Source organism: Haliotis rufescens, unplaced genomic scaffold, assembly GCF_023055435.1.
Source record: "Haliotis rufescens isolate VD_foot unplaced genomic scaffold, xgHalRufe1.0.p SCAF_20, whole genome shotgun sequence".
Taxonomy (NCBI): Eukaryota; Metazoa; Mollusca; class Gastropoda; order Lepetellida; family Haliotidae; genus Haliotis; species Haliotis rufescens.
Genome location: NW_025963891.1, coordinates 13481649 through 13505288, shown reverse-complemented (window position 1 = coordinate 13505288; position 23640 = coordinate 13481649). Strand labels below are relative to the sequence as shown.

Sequence of the window (23640 nt, the reverse complement as noted above, 5' to 3'; positions counted from 1 at the left end):
AGGTCATCAGTGTCTATAGTATATACAGTGGAGGTCATCAGTGTCTACAGTATATACAGTGGGGGTCATCAGTGTCTACAGTATATACAGTGGAGGTCATCAGTGTCTACAGTATATACATTGGAGGTCATCAGTGTCTATAGTATTTACAGTGGAGGTGATCAGTGTCTACAGTATATACAGTGGAGGTCATCAGTGTCTACAGTATATACAGTGGAGGCCATCAGTGTCTACAGTATATACAGTGGAGGTCATCAGTGTCTACAGTTAAACAGTGAAGGTCATCAGTGTCTACAGTATATACAGTTGATGTGATCAGTGTCTACAGTATATACAGTGGAGGTCATAAGTGTCTACAGTATATACAGTGGATGTCATCAGTGTCTACAGTATATACAGTGGAGGTCATCTGTTTCTACAGTACATACAGTGGAGGTCATCAGTGTCTACAGTATATACAGTGGAGGTCATAAGCTTCTACAGTATATACAGTTGATGTGATCAGTGTCTACAGTATATACAGTGGAGGTCATAAGTGTCTACAGTATATACAGTGGAGGTCATCAGTTTCTACAGTATATACAGTGGATGTCATCAGTTTCTACAGTACATACAGTGGATGTCATCAGTGTCTACAGTATATATAGTGGAAGTGGTCAGTTTCTACAGTATATACAGTGGATGTCATCAGTGTCTACAGTATATACAGTGGAGGTCATCAGTGTCTACAGTATATACAGTGGAGGTTATCAGTATCTACAGTATAGACAGTGGTGGTCATCAGTGTCTACAGTATATACAGTGGAGGTTATCAGTGTATATAGTATATACAGTGGAGGTCATCAGTGTCTACAGTATATACAGTGGAGGTCATCAGTGTCTACAGTATATACAGTGGATGTTTTCAGTATCTACAGTATATACAGTGGAGGTCATCAGTGTCTACAGTATATACAGTGGAGGTCATCAGTGTCTACAGTATATACAGTGGAGGTCATCAGTGTCTACAGTATATACAGTGGAGGTCATCAGTTTCTACAGTATATACAATGGAGGACATCAGTGACTACAGTATATACAGTGGATGTCATCAGTGTCTATAGTATATACAGTGGAGGTGATCAGTGTCTGCAGTATATACATTCGAGGTGAACAGTGTCTACAGTATATACAGTGGAGGTGATCAGTGTCTACAGTATATACAGTGGGGGTCATCATTGTCTACAGTATATACAGTGGAGGTCATCAGTGTCTATAGTATATACAGTGGATGTGATCAGTGTCTACAGTATATACAGTGGAGGTCATCAGTGTCTATAGTATATACAGTGGAGGTCATCAGTGTCTACAGTATATACAGTGGGATGTGATCAGTGTCTACAGTATATACAGTGGAGGTCATCAGTGTCTATAGTATATACAGTGGAGGTCATCAGTGTCTACAGTATATACAGTGGGGGTCATCAGTGTCTACAGTATATACAGTGGAGGTCATCAGTGTCTACAGTATATAAATTGGAGGTCATCAGTGTCTATAGTATTTACAGTGGAGGTGATCAGTGTCTACAGTATATACAGTGGAGGTCATCAGTGTCTACAGTATATACAGTGGAGGCCATCAGTGTCTATAGTATATACAGTGGAGGTCATCAGTGTCTACAGTTAAACAGTGAAGGTCATCAGTGTCTACAGTATATACATTGGAGGTGATCAGTGTCTACGGTATATACAGTGGAGGTCATCAGTGTCTACAGTATATACAGTGGATGCCATCAGTGTCTACCGTATATACAGTGGAGGTGATCAGTGTCTACAGTATATACAGTGGATGCCATCAGTGTCTATAGTATATACAGTGGAGGTCATCAGTGTCTACAGTATATACAGTGGAGGTCATCAGTGTCTACAGTATGTACAGTGGATGTCATCAGTGTCCACAGTATATACAGTGGAGGTGATCAGTGTCTACAGTATATACAGTGGATGTCATCAGTGTCTACAGTATATACAGTGGAGGTCATCAGTGTCTACAGTATATACAGTGGGGGTCATCAGTGTCTACAGTATATACAATGGAGGACATCAGTGACTACAGTATATACAGTGGATGTCATCAGTGTCTACAGTATATACAGTGGAGGTCATCAGTGTCTACAGTATATACAGTGGAGGCCATCAGTGTCTATAGTATATACAGTGGAGGTCATCAGTGTCTACAGTTAAACAGTGAAGGTCATCAGTGTCTACAGTATATACATTGGAGGTGATCAGTGTCTACGGTATATACAGTGGAGGTCATCAGTGTCTACAGTATATACAGTGGATGCCATCAGTGTCTACCGTATATACAGTGGAGGTGATCAGTGTCTACAGTATATACAGTGGATGCCATCAGTGTCTATAGTATATACAGTGGAGGTCATCAGTGTCTACAGTATATACAGTGGAGGTCATCAGTGTCTACAGTATGTACAGTGGATGTCATCAGTGTCCACAGTATATACAGTGGAGGTGATCAGTGTCTACAGTATATACAGTGGATGTCATCAGTGTCTACAGTATATACAGTGGAGGTCATCAGTGTCTACAGTATATACAGTGGGGGTCATCAGTGTCTACAGTATATACAATGGAGGACATCAGTGACTACAGTATATACAGTGGATGTCATCAGTGTCTATAGTATATACAGTGGAGGTGATCAGTGTCTACAGTATATACAGTGGAGGTGAACAGTGTCTACAGTATATACAGTGGAGGTGATCAGTGTCTACAGTATATACAGTGGGGGTCATCATTGTCCACAGTATATACATTGGAGGTCATCAGTGTCTATAGTATATAAAGCGGGGGTGATCAGGTTTACAGTATATACAGTGGAGGTCATCAGTGTCTATAGTATATACAGTGGAGGTGATCAGTGTCTACAGTATATACAGTGGGGGTCATCAGTGTCTACAGTATATACAGTGGAGGTCATCAGTGTCTACAGTATATACAGTGGAGGTCATCAGTGTCTACAGTACATACTGTGGAGGTCAACGGTGTCTACAGTATATACAGTGGAGGTCATCAGTGTCTATAGTATATACAGTGGAGTTCATTGGTGTCTACAGTATATACAGTGGAGGTCATCAGTATCTACAGTATATACAGTGGAGGTCATCAGTTCTACAGTATATACAATGTAGGTCATCAGTGTCTACAGTATATACAGTGGAAGTCATCAGTGTTTACAGTATATACAGTGGAGGTCATCAGTATCTACAGTATATACAGTGGAGGTCATCAGTGTCTACAGTATATACAGTGGAGGACATCAGTGTCTATAGTATATACAGTGGAGGTTATCAGTATCTACAGTATATACAGTGGAGGTCATCAGTGTTTACAGTATAGACAGTGGAGGTCATCAGTATCTACAGTATATACAGTGGAGGTCATCAGTGTCTACAGTATATACAGTGGAGGACATCAGTGTCTATAGTATATACAGTGGAGGTTACCAGTATCTACAGTATATACAGTGGATGTGATCAGTGTCTACAGTATATACAGTGGAGGTCAACAGTGTCTACAGTAAATACAGTGGAGGTGATCAGTGTCTACAGTATATACAGTGGAGGTCATCAGTGTCTACAGTACATACTGTGGAGGTCAACGGTGTCTACAGTATATACAGTGGAGGTCATCAGTGTCTATAGTATATACAGTGGAGTTCAACGGTGTCTACAGTATATACAGTGGAGGTCATCAGTATCTACAGTTCATACTGTGGAGGTCATCAGTGTTTACAGTATATACAGTGGAGGACATCAGTGTCTACAGTATATACAGTGGAGGTTATCAGTATCTACAGTATATACAGTGGATGTGATCAGTGTCTACAGTATATACAGTGGAGGTCAACAGTGTCTACAGTATATACAGTGGAGGTCATCAGTATCTACAGTATATACAGTGGAGGTGATCAGTGTCTACAGTATATACAGTGGATGTCATCAGTGTCTACAGTATATACAGTGGAGGACATCAGTGTCTATAGTATATACAGTGGAGGTTATCAGTATCTACAGTATATACAGTGGAGGTCATCAGTGTTTACAGTATAGACAGTGGAGGTCATCAGTATCTACAGTATATACAGTGGAGGTCATCAGTGTCTACAGTATATACAGTGGAGGACATCAGTGTCTATAGTATATACAGTGGAGGTTACCAGTATCTACAGTATATACAGTGGATGTGATCAGTGTCTACAGTATATACAGTGGAGGTCAACAGTGTCTACAGTAAATACAGTGGAGGTGATCAGTGTCTACAGTATATACAGTGGAGGTCATCAGTGTCTACAGTACATACTGTGGAGGTCAACGGTGTCTACAGTATATACAGTGGAGGTCATCAGTGTCTATAGTATATACAGTGGAGTTCAACGGTGTCTACAGTATATACAGTGGAGGTCATCAGTATCTACAGTTCATACTGTGGAGGTCATCAGTGTTTACAGTATATACAGTGGAGGACATCAGTGTCTACAGTATATACAGTGGAGGTTATCAGTATCTACAGTATATACAGTGGATGTGATCAGTGTCTACAGTATATACAGTGGAGGTCAACAGTGTCTACAGTATATACAGTGGAGGTCATCAGTATCTACAGTATATACAGTGGAGGTGATCAGTGTCTACAGTATATACAGTGGATGTCATCAGTGTCTACAGTATATACAGTGGATGCCATCAGTATCTACAGTATATACAGTGGAGGTCATCAGTGTCTACAGTATATACAGTGGAGGTCATCAGTGTCAACAGTATATACAGTGGAGGTGATCAGTGTCTACAGTTTATACAGTGGAGGTCATCAGTGTCTACAGTATATTCAGTTGAGGTGATCAGTGTCTACAGTATATGCAGTGGAGGTCATCAGTGTCTACAGTATATTCAGTGGAGGTGATCAGTGTCTACAGTATATACAGTGGAGGTCATCAGTGTCTACAGTATATACAGTGGAGGTCATCAGTGTCTACAGTATATACAGTGGAGGTCATCAGTGTCTACAGTATATACAGTGGAGGTCATCAGTGTCTACAGTATATACAGTGGAGGTCATCAGTGACTACAGTATATACAGTGGAGGTCATCAGTGACTACAGTATATACAGTGGAGGTCATCAGTGTCTACAGTATATACAGTGGAGGTCATCAGTGTCTACAGTATATACAGTGGAGGTCATCAGTGTCTACAGTATATACAGTGGAGGTCATCAGTGTCTACAGTATATACAGTGGAGGTCATCAGTGTCTACAGTATATACAGTGGAGGTCATCAGTGTCTACAGTATATACAGTGGAGGTCATCAGTGTCTACAGTATATACAGTGGAGGTCATCAGTGTCTACAGTACATACAGTGGTCGTCATCAGTGTCTACAGTATATACAGTGGTCGTCATCAGTGTCTACAGTCCATACAGTGGTCGTCATCAGTATCTACAGTACATACAGTGGTCGTCATCAGTGTCTACAGTACATACAGTGGTCGTCATCAGTGTCTACAGTACATACAGTGGTCGTCATCAGTGTCTACAGTACATACAGTGGTCATCATCAGTGTCTACAGTACATACAGTGGAGGTCATCAGTGTCTACAGTATATACAGTGGAGGTCATCAGTGTCTACAGTATATACAGTGGAGGTCATCAGTGTCTACAGTATATACAGTGGAGGTCATCAGTGTCTACAGTACATACAGTGGTCGTCATCAGTGTCTACAGTATATACAGTGGTCGTCATCAGTGTCTACAGTCCATACAGTGGTCGTCATCAGTGTCTACAGTATATACAGTGGAGGTCATCAGTGTCTACAGTACATACTGTGGAGGTCAACGGTGTCTACAGTATATACAGTGGAGGTCATCAGTGTCTATAGTATATACAGTGGAGTTCAACGGTGTCTACAGTATATACAGTGGAGGTCATCAGTATCTACAGTTCATACTGTGGAGGTCATCAGTGTTTACAGTATATACAGTGGAGGACATCAGTGTCTACAGTATATACAGTGGAGGTTATCAGTATCTACAGTATATACAGTGGATGTGATCAGTGTCTACAGTATATACAGTGGAGGTCAACAGTGTCTACAGTATATACAGTGGAGGTCATCAGTATCTACAGTATATACAGTGGAGGTGATCAGTGTCTACAGTATATACAGTGGATGTCATCAGTGTCTACAGTATATACAGTGGATGCCATCAGTATCTACAGTATATACAGTGGAGGTCATCAGTGTCTACAGTATATACAGTGGAGGTCATCAGTGTCAACAGTATATACAGTGGAGGTGATCAGTGTCTACAGTATATACAGTGGAGGTCATCAGTGTCTACAGTATATTCAGTTGAGGTGATCAGTGTCTACAGTATATGCAGTGGAGGTCATCAGTGTCTACAGTATATTCAGTGGAGGTGATCAGTGTCTACAGTATATACAGTGGAGGTCATCAGTGTCTACAGTATATACAGTGGAGGTCATCAGTGTCTACAGTATATACAGTGGAGGTCATCAGTGTCTACAGTATATACAGTGGAGGTCATCAGTGTCTACAGTATATACAGTGGAGGTCATCAGTGACTACAGTATATACAGTGGAGGTCATCAGTGACTACAGTATATACAGTGGAGGTCATCAGTGTCTACAGTATATACAGTGGAGGTCATCAGTGTCTACAGTATATACAGTGGAGGTCATCAGTGTCTACAGTATATACAGTGGAGGTCATCAGTGTCTACAGTATATACAGTGGAGGTCATCAGTGTCTACAGTATATACAGTGGAGGTCATCAGTGTCTACAGTATATACAGTGGAGGTCATCAGTGTCTACAGTATATACAGTGGAGGTCATCAGTGTCTACAGTACATACAGTGGTCGTCATCAGTGTCTACAGTATATACAGTGGTCGTCATCAGTGTCTACAGTCCATACAGTGGTCGTCATCAGTATCTACAGTACATACAGTGGTCGTCATCAGTGTCTACAGTACATACAGTGGTCGTCATCAGTGTCTACAGTACATACAGTGGTCGTCATCAGTGTCTACAGTACATACAGTGGTCGTCATCAGTGTCTACAGTACATACAGTGGTCGTCATCAGTGTCTACAGTACATACAGTGGTCGTCATCAGTGTCTACAGTACATACAGTGGTCGTCATCAGTGTCTACAGTACATACAGTGGTCGTCATCAGTGTCTACAGTACATACAGTGGTCGTCATCAGTGTCTACAGTACATACAGTGGTCGTCATCAGTGTCTACAGTACATACAGTGGTCGTCATCAGTGTCTACACAACATACAGTAGGGGTCATCAATTTCTACAGAATATACAGTGTTAGTCAACTACGAATCATTTGACAAATCACCACTTGGTTCAGTTAGTTAGTTTTGTTGCATATTAGTGGACTCGAGGTGACGATTTAACCTACCTTCGTGTATGAAGTATAGCACTGCGACCAGCAATATGAAGTTCATGGTTTATAGAGTATATCTGCAACACAAGAGCGACAGAACATAGGACATTGGAATGAAGTCTCGCTCGGGGAATTCATGGGACCACTAAAAGTGTCTGGGGTTATCAGAGTTCTGGAGTTCGACTTGACGAGGTTGGATTTTATAGTATGCATTCGCCATTCATCTGTCATATATTTCTAAGTATGAGGGGCAATGAAAAGTTGTCACAATCACATCCATATGCAGACAGTGTGGTCTGTACACACACAGTGGTGATTCCATGCATCAAATGTAGCTCCCAAAATACCATGATCCTTGTAACCCCTTTTGCATGTATCCGATAAGAAACAGCCTAGCTGTACTTATCGGTGGCCTTCCAAGACATGGGCAGAGTACCAGTTAATGGTTGCATGTGAGTAAGTGTCGCTTCGTGTGAAATGTTACGAATACGGGATACAAACAACCGAAGACATATTTACATGACACAGCTGTTTGGAAATCCGTGACATCATCTTGTTTCCGTATAATTTAACATATAGGCAGAGTGATGTGTCTTTTGAGAATGGTTTTGATCATATTCTTCACAATCTAACTCAAAACTCTCATATTGCAGAATTATATTAATATGAGTGAGTGTTGTATTACGCCGCAGTTTTCAATCACGATTTCAATGGGTAGGACCTATTCTTGGCGTCCCCCTTTAGTATAAGACAATATATTATGGCTGTAAAGACAAATTTGTTAATTCTATATAGGTGTACAAGATAAGTGCAAATTATTCTCGTTGTCCCCTGTCCTGGCTGGAATATTGTTTAATACGATGCTGATTCATGGGCAGTGATTGTTTCAAGAGGAAATGAAATTTGTCCCAGAAAATGCTTGCAAACATATTTATGCTTCAGACTGTTGACAAAAATAGATTGTCTGCCACAAAAAAGACATTGCTACATGGTGATTGCGTGGAGGCTGCAGCTGAAAACATTTGTTGTCTCCATACAAAATCCTAGCACCTGCCTCATCCCCACCCCTCCCCCCCCCCCCCCCCCGAATATCAAATAGTTGATCCCTAAGGAAAAAAACACACATCAAAACCGAGCACAGTACTTGAGAGCTCCAGCCACATACCTTTAACTCGCGAGGCAGTAATAGTAGCCATATCAGGCTGTTCCTGCAGTGCTGTGGTCGACCTGTGTCAACTTTCTTATCTGTACGAGCAGTTTGACCCACCTTCTGGTGCAGTGCAATTCTAAGTGTTGTGAAACATTTTATCTTACTTGTTCAATCATATAGATAACGTCGTTAGATCATTTACTAAAGTTCCGCCCGTATTATATTGTCTTGCAATGAATGGAGCTTCGAGATTCAGTGTGGGTTCCTAACCACAATATAAGATACATTTACACGAGTGTATGTATATGTTTATGTGTTATATGTTTTATCAATCTATAAAAAAACACTACATAGTAAGAGAGCAGTGTTGATGTTGGGACTTTGGAATATATTGTAAAATAGGCCAGATAAACGCTTATATTTTATTGTCGCTTAATATCTAAGTTATAATAAGTTTGAATGTCCTTTTTGCATATCTGAAGACGGAGAAACGTTTCATCTTCCTGTCAGTACAAGCTCATAACGATTACAGTGTGTGTTACAATTGGCAAGAAATTAGCGCGATTATATTTTGCGGAGAACGACATGTGCGTGGCGTGTAGAGCGTCATATATATGGCGAGTAGAGCGGCATGTGCGTGGCGAGAAGAGCGGCATGTGCGTGGCATGTAGAGCGTCATATATATAGCATGTAGAGCGGCATGTGCGTGGCGTGTAGAGCGTCATATATATAGCATGTAGAGCGGCATGTGCGTGGCATGTAGAGCGTCATATATATAGCACGTCGAGCGGCATGTGCGTGGCGTGTAGAGCGTCATATATATAGCATGTAGAGCGGCATGTGCGTGGCATGTAGAGCGGCATATATATAGCACGCAGAGCGGCATGTAGAGCGTCATATATATAGCATGTAGAGCGGCATGTGCGTGGCATGTAGAGCGTCATATATATAGCATGTAGAGCGGCATTTGCGTAGCATGTAGAGCGTCATATATATAGCACGTCGAGCGGCATGTGCGTGGCGTGTAGAGCGTCATATATATACCATGTAGAGCGGCATGTGCGTGGCATGTAGAGCGTCATATATATAGCATGTAGAGCGGCATGTGCGTGGCGAGTAGAGCGGTAGGTGCGAGGCATGTAGAGCGTCATTTATATGACGAGAAGAGAGACATGTGCGTGGCGTGTAGAGCGTCATATATATATGGCGAGTAGAGCGACATGTGCGTGGCGTGTAGAGCGTTAAATATATGGCGTTTAGAGCGGCATATATATGTCGTGTAGAGCGACATGTGCCTGGTGAGTAGAGCGTCATATATATGGCGAGTAGAACGGCAAGTGCGTGGCAATTAGAGTGGCATGTACGTGTCGTGTAGAGCGGCATGTACGTGGCGTGTAGAGCGTCATATATATGGCGAGTACAGCGCCACGTGCGTGGCGTGTAGAGTGTCATATAAATAACGTGTAGAACGGCATGTACGTGGCGTGTAGAGCGTCATATGCCTGTCAGGTAGAGCGTCATATATATGGCGAGTAGGGCGACATGTGCGTGGCGTGTAGAGTCCTATATATGGCGAGAAGAGCGACATGGGCGTGGCTTGTAGAGAGTCATATATATGGCGAGAAGAGCGACATGTGCGTGGTGAGTCGAGCTGTTGTGTATGGCTGCGTTTGTATTTAGTGTAGGGCTGCGTTTATATATAGTGTAGGGGTGGGTTTGTATGTAGTGTAGGGCTGCGTTTATATGTAGTGTAGGGCTGCGTTTATATGTTTGTAGGGCTGCGTTTGTATTTAGTGTAGGGCTGCGTTTATATGTTGTGTAGGGCTGCGTTTATATGTAGTGTAGGAGTGCGTATATATGCAGTGTAGGGCTGCGTTTATATGTTGTGTAGGGCTGCGTTTGTATTCAGTGTAGGGCTGCGTTTGCATTGAGTGTAGAGCTGCGTTTATATGTAGTGTAGGGCTGCGTTTGTATTTACTGTAGGGCTGCGTTTATATGTAGTGTAGGGCTGCGTTATATGCAGTGTAGGGCTGCGTATAGGTGTGTAGTTGGCGTGTAGGCGACGGTAAGGGCTGCGTTTGCATTTAGTGTAGGGCTACGTTTGTATTTAGTGTAGGACTGTGTTTATATGTAGTGTAGGGCTGCGTTTATATGTTGTGTAGGGCTGCGTTTGTATATAGTGTAGGAGTGCGTTTATATGTTGTGTAGGGCTGCGTTTATATGTTTGTGGGGCTGCGTTTGTATTTAGTGTAGAGATGCGTTTGTATTTAGTGTAGAGATGCGTTTGTATTTTAGTGTAGGGCGGCGTTTCTATGTAATGTAGGGCTGCGTTTATATGTTTGTAGGGCTGCGTTTGTATTTAGTGTAGGGCTGCGTTTGTATTTAGTGTAGGGCTGCGTTTGTATTTAGTGTAGGGCTGCGTTTGTATTTAGTGTAGGGCTGCGTTTATATGTAGTGTAGGGCTGCGTTTATGTGTAATATAGGGCTGCGTTTATATGTTGTGTAGGGCTGCGCATAGGTGTGAAGGTGGCGTGTAGGCGACTGTAAGGGTCGTGTGTTCTGTGGCGTTAGACAGGGTTGCCTCTTGGCTCAACCACAGTTAGAATATGCACCAACACGACACTCTATTCCCGTGTGATCCGCATAGTAAAGTCGATAATACACATCTGTGAATTTGAGACTGATAATAAGTTGATTGGATAGATAGCTGCTGTCGTCAGTACTCTTTTCGGTCCACCCGTGACATCCGGTTGGACGAAAGACATAGTTTTAAACACCTGCCCCGTGATTGTCAGATTCCACAGCTGTGTTTAGGAGGAAACCTAGACAAACATTTAGTCCAGGGAATATAGTTATCTTATCTAAAAGTATTTATCTACCAAATATACTCCAAATGTAGCCCAGAACAATGCTTATTTTACGAGAGCTGGGGCATTCTAGACTTACCAAATCAATCTCGATTTGATTTGATATGGTGCTGACAAACCTAGAAACATAATCGGGGCGAACCGTAGTTTGAAAAGAAGAAAAAGTGCTGCGTAATTCTCATGGTAAAAGACGAAAACACGACAAACGACCAATTTCCTGTGTTCTAATCCCGCTAGGTGTTCATTATTTATATAATAGTCTATGATAGTCTGATTGGATAGATAGCTGCTGTCGTCAGTATTCTTTTCGGTCCACTCGTGACATGCGGTTGGTCTTACGACATGGTTTCAAACACACGCCCCGTGATTGTCAGATTCCACAGCTGTGTTTAGTGAGGAAACCTAGACAAACATTTAGTCCAGGAAATAAAGTTATCTTATCTAAAAGTATTTATCTACCAAATATACTCCAAATGTAGCCAAGAACAATGCCTATTTTGTGAGAGCTGGGGCATGCTAAACTTGCCAAATCAATCTAGATTTGATTTGCACTTCTTTTCAATTGATTCTCTAGCGTCTGGTAGACAGACTAGAGGACACCCAACGGGGTGCTTTCTTAGCTTCATGAAATTCTGATTCCTGGGCATAATGCCGACAGAGCGGTCACGATGGGGGAGCACACGCATCTAAACCCGCAACAAGCAGTTCATTGCACGATGAGTTTCCGCATCTCACACTGGGTCTGGTCGCCATGCTTCTATAGGATCCTGGTGGGTTTTACTGACGACACAGAAGCACTGTCGTAAGTATAACATCGGTGAACATTTTTACATAAAGAATGAGTGAGTGAGTGAGTTGGGTTTAACGCCGCTTTTAACAGTATTCCAGTTATATCGCGGCGTTTCAGCTTAGTGTGGGAGGAAAGCCCAAAGTGATACAGGTCTCAGACGTTTACCACTTCTGTGAAACCCAGGAGCAAGGGTATGGTGCTGACAAACCTAGAAACATAATTGGGGCGAACCGTAATTTGAAAAGAAGAAAAAGTGCTGCGTAATACTCATGGTAAAAGACGAAAACACGACAAACGACCAACTTCCTGTGTTCTAATCCCACTAGGTGTTCATTATTTATATAATTGTCTAGCAAGCTGTTTGATAAAACATGAATTCAAAGAGAAAAAGAATACTAAAGATCAATTTCAACAATTTACAGACTAATTAAGAGTTTTAAATAAAACATTCTTATTTATATCCCTGACAAAGTCAATTTATTACAGGTTTAAGGCCCGAAGGATAATAGTCTAAAGAACCTAAGTCTAACAACAAATGACAACTGGATTTCTACACAGTTTATCTGTCTTCATTTGCAGGTCATTGTAACATTCCTATACCTCGTCCTAGTGGATGAACAACACACCACGTGACATTCCTATACCGAGCTGCAGTGGATGAACAACACACACCACGTAACATTCCTATACCGAGCTTCAGTTGATGAACAACACACCACGTGATATTCCTATACCGAGCTTCAGTGGATGAACAACACACCACGTGACATTCCTATACCGAGCTTCAGTGGATGAACAACACATCACGTGACATTCCTATACCGAGCCTTAGAGGATGAACAACACACCACGCGAATTCCTATTGCTAACCCTAGTGGATGAACAACACACCACGTGACATTCCTATACCGAACTTCAGTGGATGAACAACACACCACGTGACATTCCTATAGCTAACCCTAGTGGATGAATAACACACCACGTAACATTCCTATAGCTAACCCTAGTGGATGAACAACACACCACGTGACATTCCTATACCGAGCTTCAGTGGATGAACAACAGACCACGTGACATTCCTATACCGACCTGCAGTGGATGAACAACACACCACTTGACATTCCTATACCGGGCTGCAGTGGATGAACAACACACCACGTGACACTCCTATACCGAGCTGCAGTGGATGAACAACACACCACGTGACATTCCTATAGCTAACCCTAGTGGATGAATAACACACCACTTGACATTCCTATAGCTAACCCTAGTGGATGAACAACACAACACGTGACATTCCTATACAGTGGTGCAGTGGATGAACAACACACCACGTGACATTCCTATGGCTAACCCTTGTGGATGAATAACACACCACTTGACATTCCTATAGCTAACCCTAGTGGATGAATAACACACCACTTGACATTCCTATAGCTAACCCTAGTGGATGAACAACACAACACGTGGCATTCCTATACCGAGCTGCAGTGGATGAACAACACACCCCGTGACACTCCTATACCGAGCTGAAGTGGATGAACAACACACCACGTGACATTCCTATAGCTAACCCTAGTGGATGAACAACACAACACGTGACATTCCTATAGCTAACCCTAGTGGATGAACAACACACCACGTGGCATTCCTATACCGAGCTGCAGTGGATGAACAACACACCACGTGGCATTCCTATACCGAGCTGCAGTGGATGAACAACATACCACGTGACACTCCTATACCGAGCTGCAGTGGATGAACAACACACCACGTGACATTCCTATAGCTAACCCTTGTGGATGAATAACACACCACTTGACATTCCTATAGCTAACCCTAGTGGATGAACAACACACCCCGTGACATTCCTATAGCTAACCCTAGTGGATGAACAACACAACACGTGACATTCCTATAGCTAACCCTAGTGGATGAACAACACACCATGTGACATTCCTATACCGGGCTGCAGTGGATGAACAACACACCACGTGACATTCCTATACCGAGCTGCAGTGGATGAACAACACACCACGTGACATTCCTAAAGCTAACCCTTGTGGATGAATAACACACCACTTGACATTCCTATAGCTAACCCTAGTGGATGAACAACACAACACGTGACATTCCTATACAGTGGTGCAGTGGATGAACAACACACCACGTGACATTCCTATAGCTAACCCTAGTGGATGAACAACACAACACGTGACATTCCTATACAGTGGTGCAGTGGATGAACAAAACACCCCGTGACATTCCTATAGCTAACCCTAGTGGATGAATAACACACCACTTGACATTCCTATAGCTAACCCTAGTGGATGAATAACACACCACTTGACATTCCTATACCGGGCTGCAGTGGATGAACAACACACCCCGTGACACTCCTATACCGAGCTGCAGTGGATGAACAACACACCACGTGACATTCCTATAGCTAGCCCTTGTGGATGATCAACACACCACGTGACATTCCTATAGCTAACCCTAGTGGATGAATAACGACCACAGTGGAAAGTGGAGAGGTAGAGAGGAAGCAGGCGTAGGTGGAATGGTAATGAATACGTGATGAGTGTAATTGAAGACATTCCCATTTAGTATCAAATTTCGTGCTGTTTTCTCCAAAAAGCATTTTCAAGATTAGAATAGTACATTATTGAATTTGTAAGATGCGTCATATGCAAGTCAGTGCCATTATATCTGGAATTATACATGCATTGTTTTATAATCAGAAGGAGATGATTTTTCAAAGTAATATCTTTGGGGCCTCCATGCATAAAGGATCTGATGTCTATGACCAGATGAGTTCCTGTTTTATTGTTAAACCAGTTTACAACCTGTGAGATCGAATCTTTTGTGTTAAAACATAAAAAGAATAGGTGTTCTGTTGCATCATTTCTTTTCCTATCTCATAAAGAAAGGAGTTTGTTGCTAATATTCGACGGATTATTTTATATTAAAAGCTTTTTGTCATATTTTCAATTGCAGTATCATTTATCAATACAAAACATTTGTCTAAATAGTCGTCCGGTACAATCTATTTCCCCATTTTGTATGGAGGTTATTAAGAGGAACAGCTAGAGTTTCCCCTAAATGTTTCTATATAAATTTACAATCTGTAAATTGAAGAATATCATTATGAGACCACAATGAATTGCGTGTTTACCGTAACTGCTCTGTGCATGATCGTTCAACAGTTGTACTCATCGATTAGGTATATAAGGTTTGTGTTTAAAGTAGAGTAAGTATGTTTCATTCAAAGCGAAATCCATCAAAAGTCTTTAAATGTCCGGTATTAGAAACAATATCCCTGACACACTTTAAACCCTTATCTATACCGTTTAACAATTGAAACAATCCTAGTTCGTTTGTATGGAACAAAGTTCAATATAGGTCAACTAAAATATCCTTGAACAGTTTGTGTTTCGTTTTTGTTTGAGGCTAATGTAGCTATTTACTACATCTTTCCAAAATATATTTTTTATTTAATTTAATGTTGTTTTCAAATTATCTTTTCAAATTAAAAAGATCAGAGTTTCCAATGGATTTTAATATTCGTGAGCTAAATGTTGCCTTAGCGGCACAACACTTCATAGTCCGTTTTATTTTCATGTACTTACAAAATGATTATAAGTCAGTAAAATATTACTTTATGGCTGGAATGTTAACACGCTGCACACATTTGAAAAGAGCGTGACACTGCTAGATGCAATATCTAAGATTGTAATCCTTTAAAAGTCTCGACAGAAAAAGTAACTGTTTAAACTTGTCAGGTACCCATGATAAATGTAAAGGATATACGCAAAGATATATAACATGCAACGCCCATTTGCCTAGTCTACCAATGCGATATTACACATGAGGGTAGAAAGATCGATATTTGCAAGTGCATTTTATCGAATCTCAACGCTGATTAGTCAGTTGAAGCGATGTGACGCCAAATTGCCTCATACATTACAATAAACGACATTTCTAAACAAATGTGACCATGTCGATACGATTTTACTAATTAACGTATCAATTTAACTGTATACGTCATCACAGAGTTCCTTCTCGAAGCGGATGCCATCGACATTTAGATGTCATATCCTCAAGTCGAACTGTTCGTATCAGAGTAACATTGATTTTTTGATAAGCCATTGCAACGGCGCAGATACACATCCTTGTTTTACTGGACGTGCAGATAAGAGCAACGAGCAGGAACTGTCAAATGCAGCCGTATTTCACCCAGACCGTTAAAGTGTCATTGTGTCGTGATACGTGTGTTCTATAGTGACTCATGCAAGATTTAAAGCTCAACAGTATTTATATTTAGATGTGGTACATGACCTTAAGTCATGAAATCGACTTTAATATCGTTCAGTAAATGATCTTGTGATGGAGACATATTGGTGGGGTCATTGCATTACAACTAGCATTCGTGTAGAGAGAGAGAGAGAGAGAGAGAGAGAGAGACAGAGACAGAGAGAGACAGACACAGAGAGAGACAAAGACAGAGACAGACAGACAGGGAGAGAGACAAGGAGATGAAGAGAGAGCAGGAGAGAGAGGAATATAGAGTGGTACATACTTGGAATATCAGTGTAGAGGTTAAAAGGTACAACCGTCGGCCATATATGACCTATGAGACACGACACATGAAATCAAGATATGTATATATAAGAGGTAATATATACTAGTACATAAAACCATAGATGTACTGAACAAAATCACACAGAAATTGGAAGAAGCTTATGGCCATGTACTATTCCTATATACACAGGCTCTACCTCCCTTTTTGTGTTTCCTTTCATACAATAGGAATCCCACTGAGAAGTTGACCTTTTAATTCTAGGTAACAATTAACATTGCTTCTTTATTGTGATATCAAATTTACCTTTAGTTGATAATAACAGTAATAAATAAGAGTATAGGCTTTTAAATTTGTTCTTCAAATTAAGAGTAATATTATGGTTAATAACGTGTGGATATATCATGTTTGACTGACCGACTGAATCATAGTTTACACGTTATTAACACAGCATGGACAACACTCACCTGTATATGGGCGAGTCAAGGTGTTCCCTCTCGCTCAGGTAAATTCCAGGTATTCTAGAGGGCGATCACAAAGTCGTGACAGTGAATGAATCAGAATGACGTAAGGTTTCCATTCTAATGACCAAGCCTGTGCTGTCTAGCTCCACATCCAGGATGTCGGTTGACCATTACCACCTGAGAGTTACCTGTAGTTTCCTGTATCGCCGCCCTGTTCCCTGTCCCCGGCCCGACCTAGTTTAGTCAATTATCGATAGCAGAATGCACAGCCACGGCTACAGTACTGACAAGGTTATAGATAACCCCCTTAAATAGCTTGTATTACAGCCATTGTTTACAGTCAGATATTTATTTCTTTACTAATCCACCGTCTGGCTTTAGGACAAACATAAGGTGTTTGTGTACAGGAGTCTAAGAAGTAAAGTATGTCATGTATCTGTTCAACACATACTGTTTCACATAAATGTAAAATAGCTTTGATTTATTACTGCGGCAAATGTTGCTCAGTCCATGCACGTCAAATGTTTATCATGAAAGTCAGGGTTATGTTCAGCAGAGGTATGTTTCTTGTCATTTAGCAGACACACTTTCACCAGGAAGAAACTACTATACTCTCTGTTATCATATCCCTGCACTCATCAAACACGCGATGCAGTGATACGCATGACGAATAAACTTTTTTTTAAATTAGTTAACGGGGATTTGTTCCGGTTGTATACTGGCTGACAGCGAACTATGTGGACGTGTGGTAGAAACCATGTTAGCTGCAATGTCAGACGAGTCATGTCACCTGCTCTTGTTCGTGTAGGACATAATTTTACATCATCGCAATGTTGTATCCCTTTTCGCGAACACCTGGTGTCATCACTAATTTTCAGTGATCAATTCAATTCAAATCAATTCAAAGGTTTATTGTATGAAAGGTCATTGGCTCATAAAAATGTGAGTTACATAAACATACAGTCATATTAACAAATATTATAGAATTCGGAGTGTCAAGCCAACTGACGTAACAGAAAATCATGATGAATGAATAAAGCTACTTGTGGTTGAACGCTATACGTTTTCTTTGACATTCAAAGTAATTGGTAGATGTACATGAAAATAACCAGGCGGGTAGATATTCCCTTCTTATTTTCTTATATACAGGGCAAATAACCATAAAATGAAATTCGTCTTCAACACCAAGGTTACAGGAGGGCAAATTCTTAGGGACTTTCAATATTAAATATCTTCCTCTATTCTCTTTTAAATCAATTAGACCAAGTCTAAAGTATATAAAGGTATTGCGGAAGTGTTTGAATCTTAAATTTGAAAGACACGACTCTGATTCAAGGAGGAACTTAATATTACGATATGTGTCGAATCTCGAACTTCCTGAAAGTGTAGAATGCCATTCCTGTCGGAACATATCTATAGCACGAGTTCGAAATTGTTGCAAAAACATATTTATATCACCAAAAGATTGCGAGATCCATATGAATCCAGAGTTAAGCGTATACGGGAAGCCCATGTGTTCTTCCCAATACTATCAAGACATACCAGCATAGTATAAGCTCTCTTTGGCAAACGATGTTCAGGCATACACAATAACTTCATCCCACAGCGTAGGCATCGAGTATAAGATGTTATATATAGTGGGAACCTCCCACATTCACCATACAATTCATACAATGTTCACCGCTGTTTTGCGTTTTACCCTAATGGAATCTGTTTCGGTGGATAATCGAGGCTGGTTGTTCCCTGGCGTTGACGTTATATATTCTCTACTTCAGGAGTTGTCATTGATCTACATGTACGTATAATAACCGTAAGATAGCATTAAATTAAATGCAGTTGAAACGTTAATCCTCTTTGCATCGATCGTCACAGAATAGCCACCAGTGACGTAAACAGGCGTATCTATATCTCAGATGTGTTAACACGGAAGTACTTGTACCAGTAAGTGTTGTCCAATCAGAATCCGAGTAACAAGCAGCCTGCGAGCATTATGGGATACATAATGTAATCCACAGCTGCCATGTAAACTAGGTTGTGAATTGTTAGATAAAACACTTTGGGTCTGTCCATGCCTCCTCAACCTTGTGACGTTAGAGAGTCGTGCACGCATGTTATATCACTATTGTAATAACGGGATGCTAAAACTGCATCTTGATGTTGATACAGCGCCGTACCCAGCCGGGGGTTGGGGGGGATAGGGGGTGGGGGTGGGCAGTTGCCTCCCCCACCCCCACCCCTGGATTTTTTTAGAAAACAGTTTTATTTGAATTATGAAAACACAAGTTTGGGACAAGTGATACTTGTACAAATATTTGCACCCCCTGTAAAAAAAAGTAAACTACCTCTTGTAATATACGCGAAAGTAAACTAAATTAATGATTTAACATGTTCATTAACACAGGGGTGTTTGATGGAGTTTCGGAAATTAGATAAAGTAAAACGTAGTATGAAGATAGGTAATAGTATATTTAGCTGAAACTACCCGAGTCTGTACTCTCATACCTTGAGTGAGTGAGTGAGTGAGTGAGTGAGTGAGTATGGTTTTACGCCGTTTTTAGCAATAATCCAGCAATATCACTGCGGGGGACACCAGAAATGGGCTTCACACATTGTACCCATGTCGGGAATCGAACCCAGGTCTTTGTCGTGACGAGCGAACGCTTTAACCACTAGGCTACCCGACCGCCCCTCTGGCGTGTTGACTGCCCTTTGTCAGTGGGACTATTGCTCTGAACGTTGTTGATCCTGTCGTGAACATACTTTCCGTTTACCGACGTTCCAGTTCATTAACCGGCAACTGAGACATGTGTTTAAATGTCTCTCATGTCTCACATATATCTCATACTACATACTTGATACCTAGGCTTATGGTACTATGCGTGAGTGAGTGAGTGACTTGGAGTTATCACTGCTTTGAACGGTATACCAGTTACTGTATCAGCTGTACCTAATAGGTTGTTAAATGAAATCATTATGTGTAGTCTTGTACATTAACGTGGTGTTGTGGCGTCCTTTAGTTAAAAAAACAACATACTTTTCCACGGAAGCACGCTACAGAGCAAGTACAGAGCAAAGCCAGTTACACGAGTGAGAGAGTTAGTGTGAGTTTAGTTTTACGCGCTTTTGTAAAACTCCAGCCAAATTAGGGACTCCAAAAATGGCCTCCACACATTGTACCTACGTGGGGTACTGAACCTGAGACTTCCCGGTGTGCCAAGCCGACACTGCAACCACTTGACTTCCCTGGGTGACGAAGTGGGTGACAGTCACATCATCACAACTCCATCACGACGGCCTGTGGGGATTAAAACCAGGACCAGACAAACCAATGGAGTGACACGCAAACAACATCCTCCTCCTGTCTGGTCAACCTCAGGAGCACGAGATATACGTGTAGTACCTGGGCCAGTGTGAGTGCCGATCTACGTGTGAGCATATAAATGGGTATTCGGGACCTCGTTAGCCCTGCCACGAATATTGTCTTTACTGTGTTAGAAAGGATGACTGAATATTTGCAATGTTGCTTCTATTCGCCAGAATACGTGTAATAGATGTCATGAGTTGATTAGGTACATGTACCTTAGATCTATATTCACAGTCAAGGGATATTTTTTTGGTCTCTACGGTAAACTACGTTTATAATGGACACGTTCATGGCGAACTGACGGATATAACGAACTGTTGTGGGTTTTTTCCCGGCCATTAACTGTATATATGCCGTATATATGCTTTTAACGAATTACGGTTATTACGAACTTAACTTAGTGGTCCCTTTGAGTTCATTTTTTCTGTATATATGCCGTATATATGCTTATAACGAACTACGGTTATTACGAACTTTGTGGTCCCTTAAATTTCGTTATAACCTCAGTTTTATTGTTTGTTTGTTTTTAAACTTGTTGTTTTAGATGACAGAAGTGTGTTTTTTTTAAAGGTGATTTTGTTAATACAGATATAAAAATGTGGTTCAAATTCAAATATGATGTAAAGGGAGAAATACAAGATACGTGTTAATTCAAAATGTAATGAATACAAATGCGATTGCATCTATTTCCTTGTTCTCGAAAATGGCCCCATGAGCTGTAAATCTAAACCAAATCAATGAGGCTATAATATAATCTACTTCCCTAGCTGACAGTGCTAAAGTAAACATCGTTTGTCGTGACTAACAGATTGGGTACATTTGCATCCCACGTTACAGTCAATATTTGTTATGAATATGACCTCTGACGGCGTTCTATAATCCTTCATAGAAACAATAAAATGCTCTTTGGGCGGGTGTACACGTAGGCACAAGAGCGTTATATCCCGAGTCACGCATACCCGGGCTATTGTGATGGCGACTCGTATATCAATGTCTGTAAAGCATGTCAAGATAATAAACTGGTTTTGAAGATTCAGATAATATTCTGGGAGTTAAAATAGGTATTCAGGGCCTAAATCTGCGTAGTCTGGCTGTTAGATAATACAACGTTTTATCGATGTGCCTTTGTCAGTTAGGCACCTAGTAGATGCATTACTATCTATTGTATTTAATTACAAAGGTTTCAGAAACAACCCTGTCGTGATCTATCAATACTACATCATACATGTACTAATTTCACTTTTTAAAATGATAAAGAATGTCTTACCTGTACAAAATGTCTATAAAAATGTCAACCACTTTCTTTTAGTATTTACCTACCTTAAACCGTAAATCCAACGTAAAGCTTTTGAACTACTCCTGTTGGAGTCAAGGTCCAACAGAAAGGTAAACGACAATTTCCTTCATTGGTTTTACAACCAGCTGTCGATCACGTGCTCTGATGTCATATGCTACCATCAACGGCCCTATGGCATGTGAAATGGGGGTTTAACGCTGCACCTAACGGGAGTGGAGACTCGGTCATATATCCGATTTGTAACGGGAAACCCGAGACCCAGTATTGCAACTGCACGGAGGACCACGCCCTTTATGGCCCCGGTGATTGATGGCTGTGTTCTACATTGGGAACTGATATCCACACGTTGGAGGGGTGTTAATAAAAACACAACCTTCTGAGTGTGTACTTGTGACACGTTGTGTGAGTTATGCTCACATGAGAGATGCCATGTTAATGGCAGGTAACTATGTACTTATTTACCACTGACTGAGTGAGTGAGTTGGGTTTAACGAGCTTGAACAAAATTCCAATCAGTTATATCACGGCGTGTCAGTGTCAGCTTAATGTGGGAGGAAAGCCCGAAGTGATGCAGGGCTTTGATGTTTGCCAGGTTGATGAAACCCACGTGGACGGGTATGGTGCTGGCAAACCTAGAGACATAATCGGGGCGAACCGGGAGTCGAACATATATTTATCATATAATGGGTAGGTTTCTCGGCAGGATAAAGCCAACGGATAAAAACGATATCCGTTGGGGTCATATGCGGATAGAGATGCAAATATCAAAGGTCATGTAGAACTACTTTCACTGTTTATAAACAAACATGGCGTCGCCCTCGTCATTCGGCGATCGAGTCAGAATAAACCATCGGGAATCTGGATAAACTACAGGGATACTTGCTATCATTATCAAAAGAACAGTCTAATATACTTAATATCAGTGTCTAACTGTGACGTAGCTAAGGCATTTCATAAGTTTGGCAACTTTGGAGATACAAATTTCGAAACAATTTTGCGAGGGCACGAGGCCTAGCCAAGCGGGATCAGTAGCCATATCTGTGCTTGTAGACCTCTGCGGCTTGAAACTTTCTCCACAAATTAAAATAGTTGGATTTGGCCGAAATATATTTGAATTGTTACCTTGTTTCGTTTTGTCGCTGTGTGTACATCTGACTACACTTCTTAACGTTATGATAGGACAGACCGACTGTCAACAACTTCTGACCGTGGCCGTGACGTCTCATAGACTAGAGTAAGAATAGCTTCCCTTTGACAAAGGGCAGTTACTCTAGCGGACAGACCGATGGATTGCCGCGAAAGGCAATTTAAAAACAACTGTTGTTTTGCGTATATGTTGCTTCGCCACTGTATAAGAAACAGATTTCAGTTGAAACTATATTGGCTACTGTCACTGTCCGACTGACACATCACTTACCCTGTGACGTAATAAATATTAATGCGCGCATTTCAGGAAAACTCGCAATGTTTTGGTAATTGTGAGAGAAGGAAAGTGATTTTAAAGCACAGAATTAAAGAATGACATTATATGATAAAGAGGTTATCACGCTTGTGTGTTTGGGGATGGTAAATATCCTGTATTAGGAATAAACACTAAGGCTCGCTTAATACAATGGTTATTCCTAATACAGGATATTTACCAT

General features: G+C 41.1%; 1 protein-coding gene across 4 annotated transcripts in view; it reads right to left on the bottom strand.

Moving 5' to 3' along the window:
• Positions 1 to 22302, bottom strand: part of LOC124131964 (cadherin-23-like) — a 61280-nt gene extending 38978 nt beyond the window's left edge. Inside the window, exons 1-2 of one of the 4 annotated variants that reach the window (XM_048400863.1) lie at positions 22021 to 22302; positions 7499 to 7560 (exon numbers count right to left, since the gene is read on the bottom strand). In XM_048400863.1, the coding sequence (XP_048256820.1) occupies positions 7499 to 7544 (46 nt within the window). In that variant the 5' untranslated portion in view covers positions 7545 to 7560; positions 22021 to 22302. Of the gene's footprint in view, positions 1 to 7498; positions 7561 to 8648; positions 8673 to 17339; positions 17596 to 22020 lie in introns of those variants that run through there. The other 3 variants (XM_048400862.1, XM_048400864.1, XM_048400865.1) reach the window with 3 other exon arrangements.
• Between the last annotated feature and the right edge of the window lie 1338 nt (positions 22303 to 23640).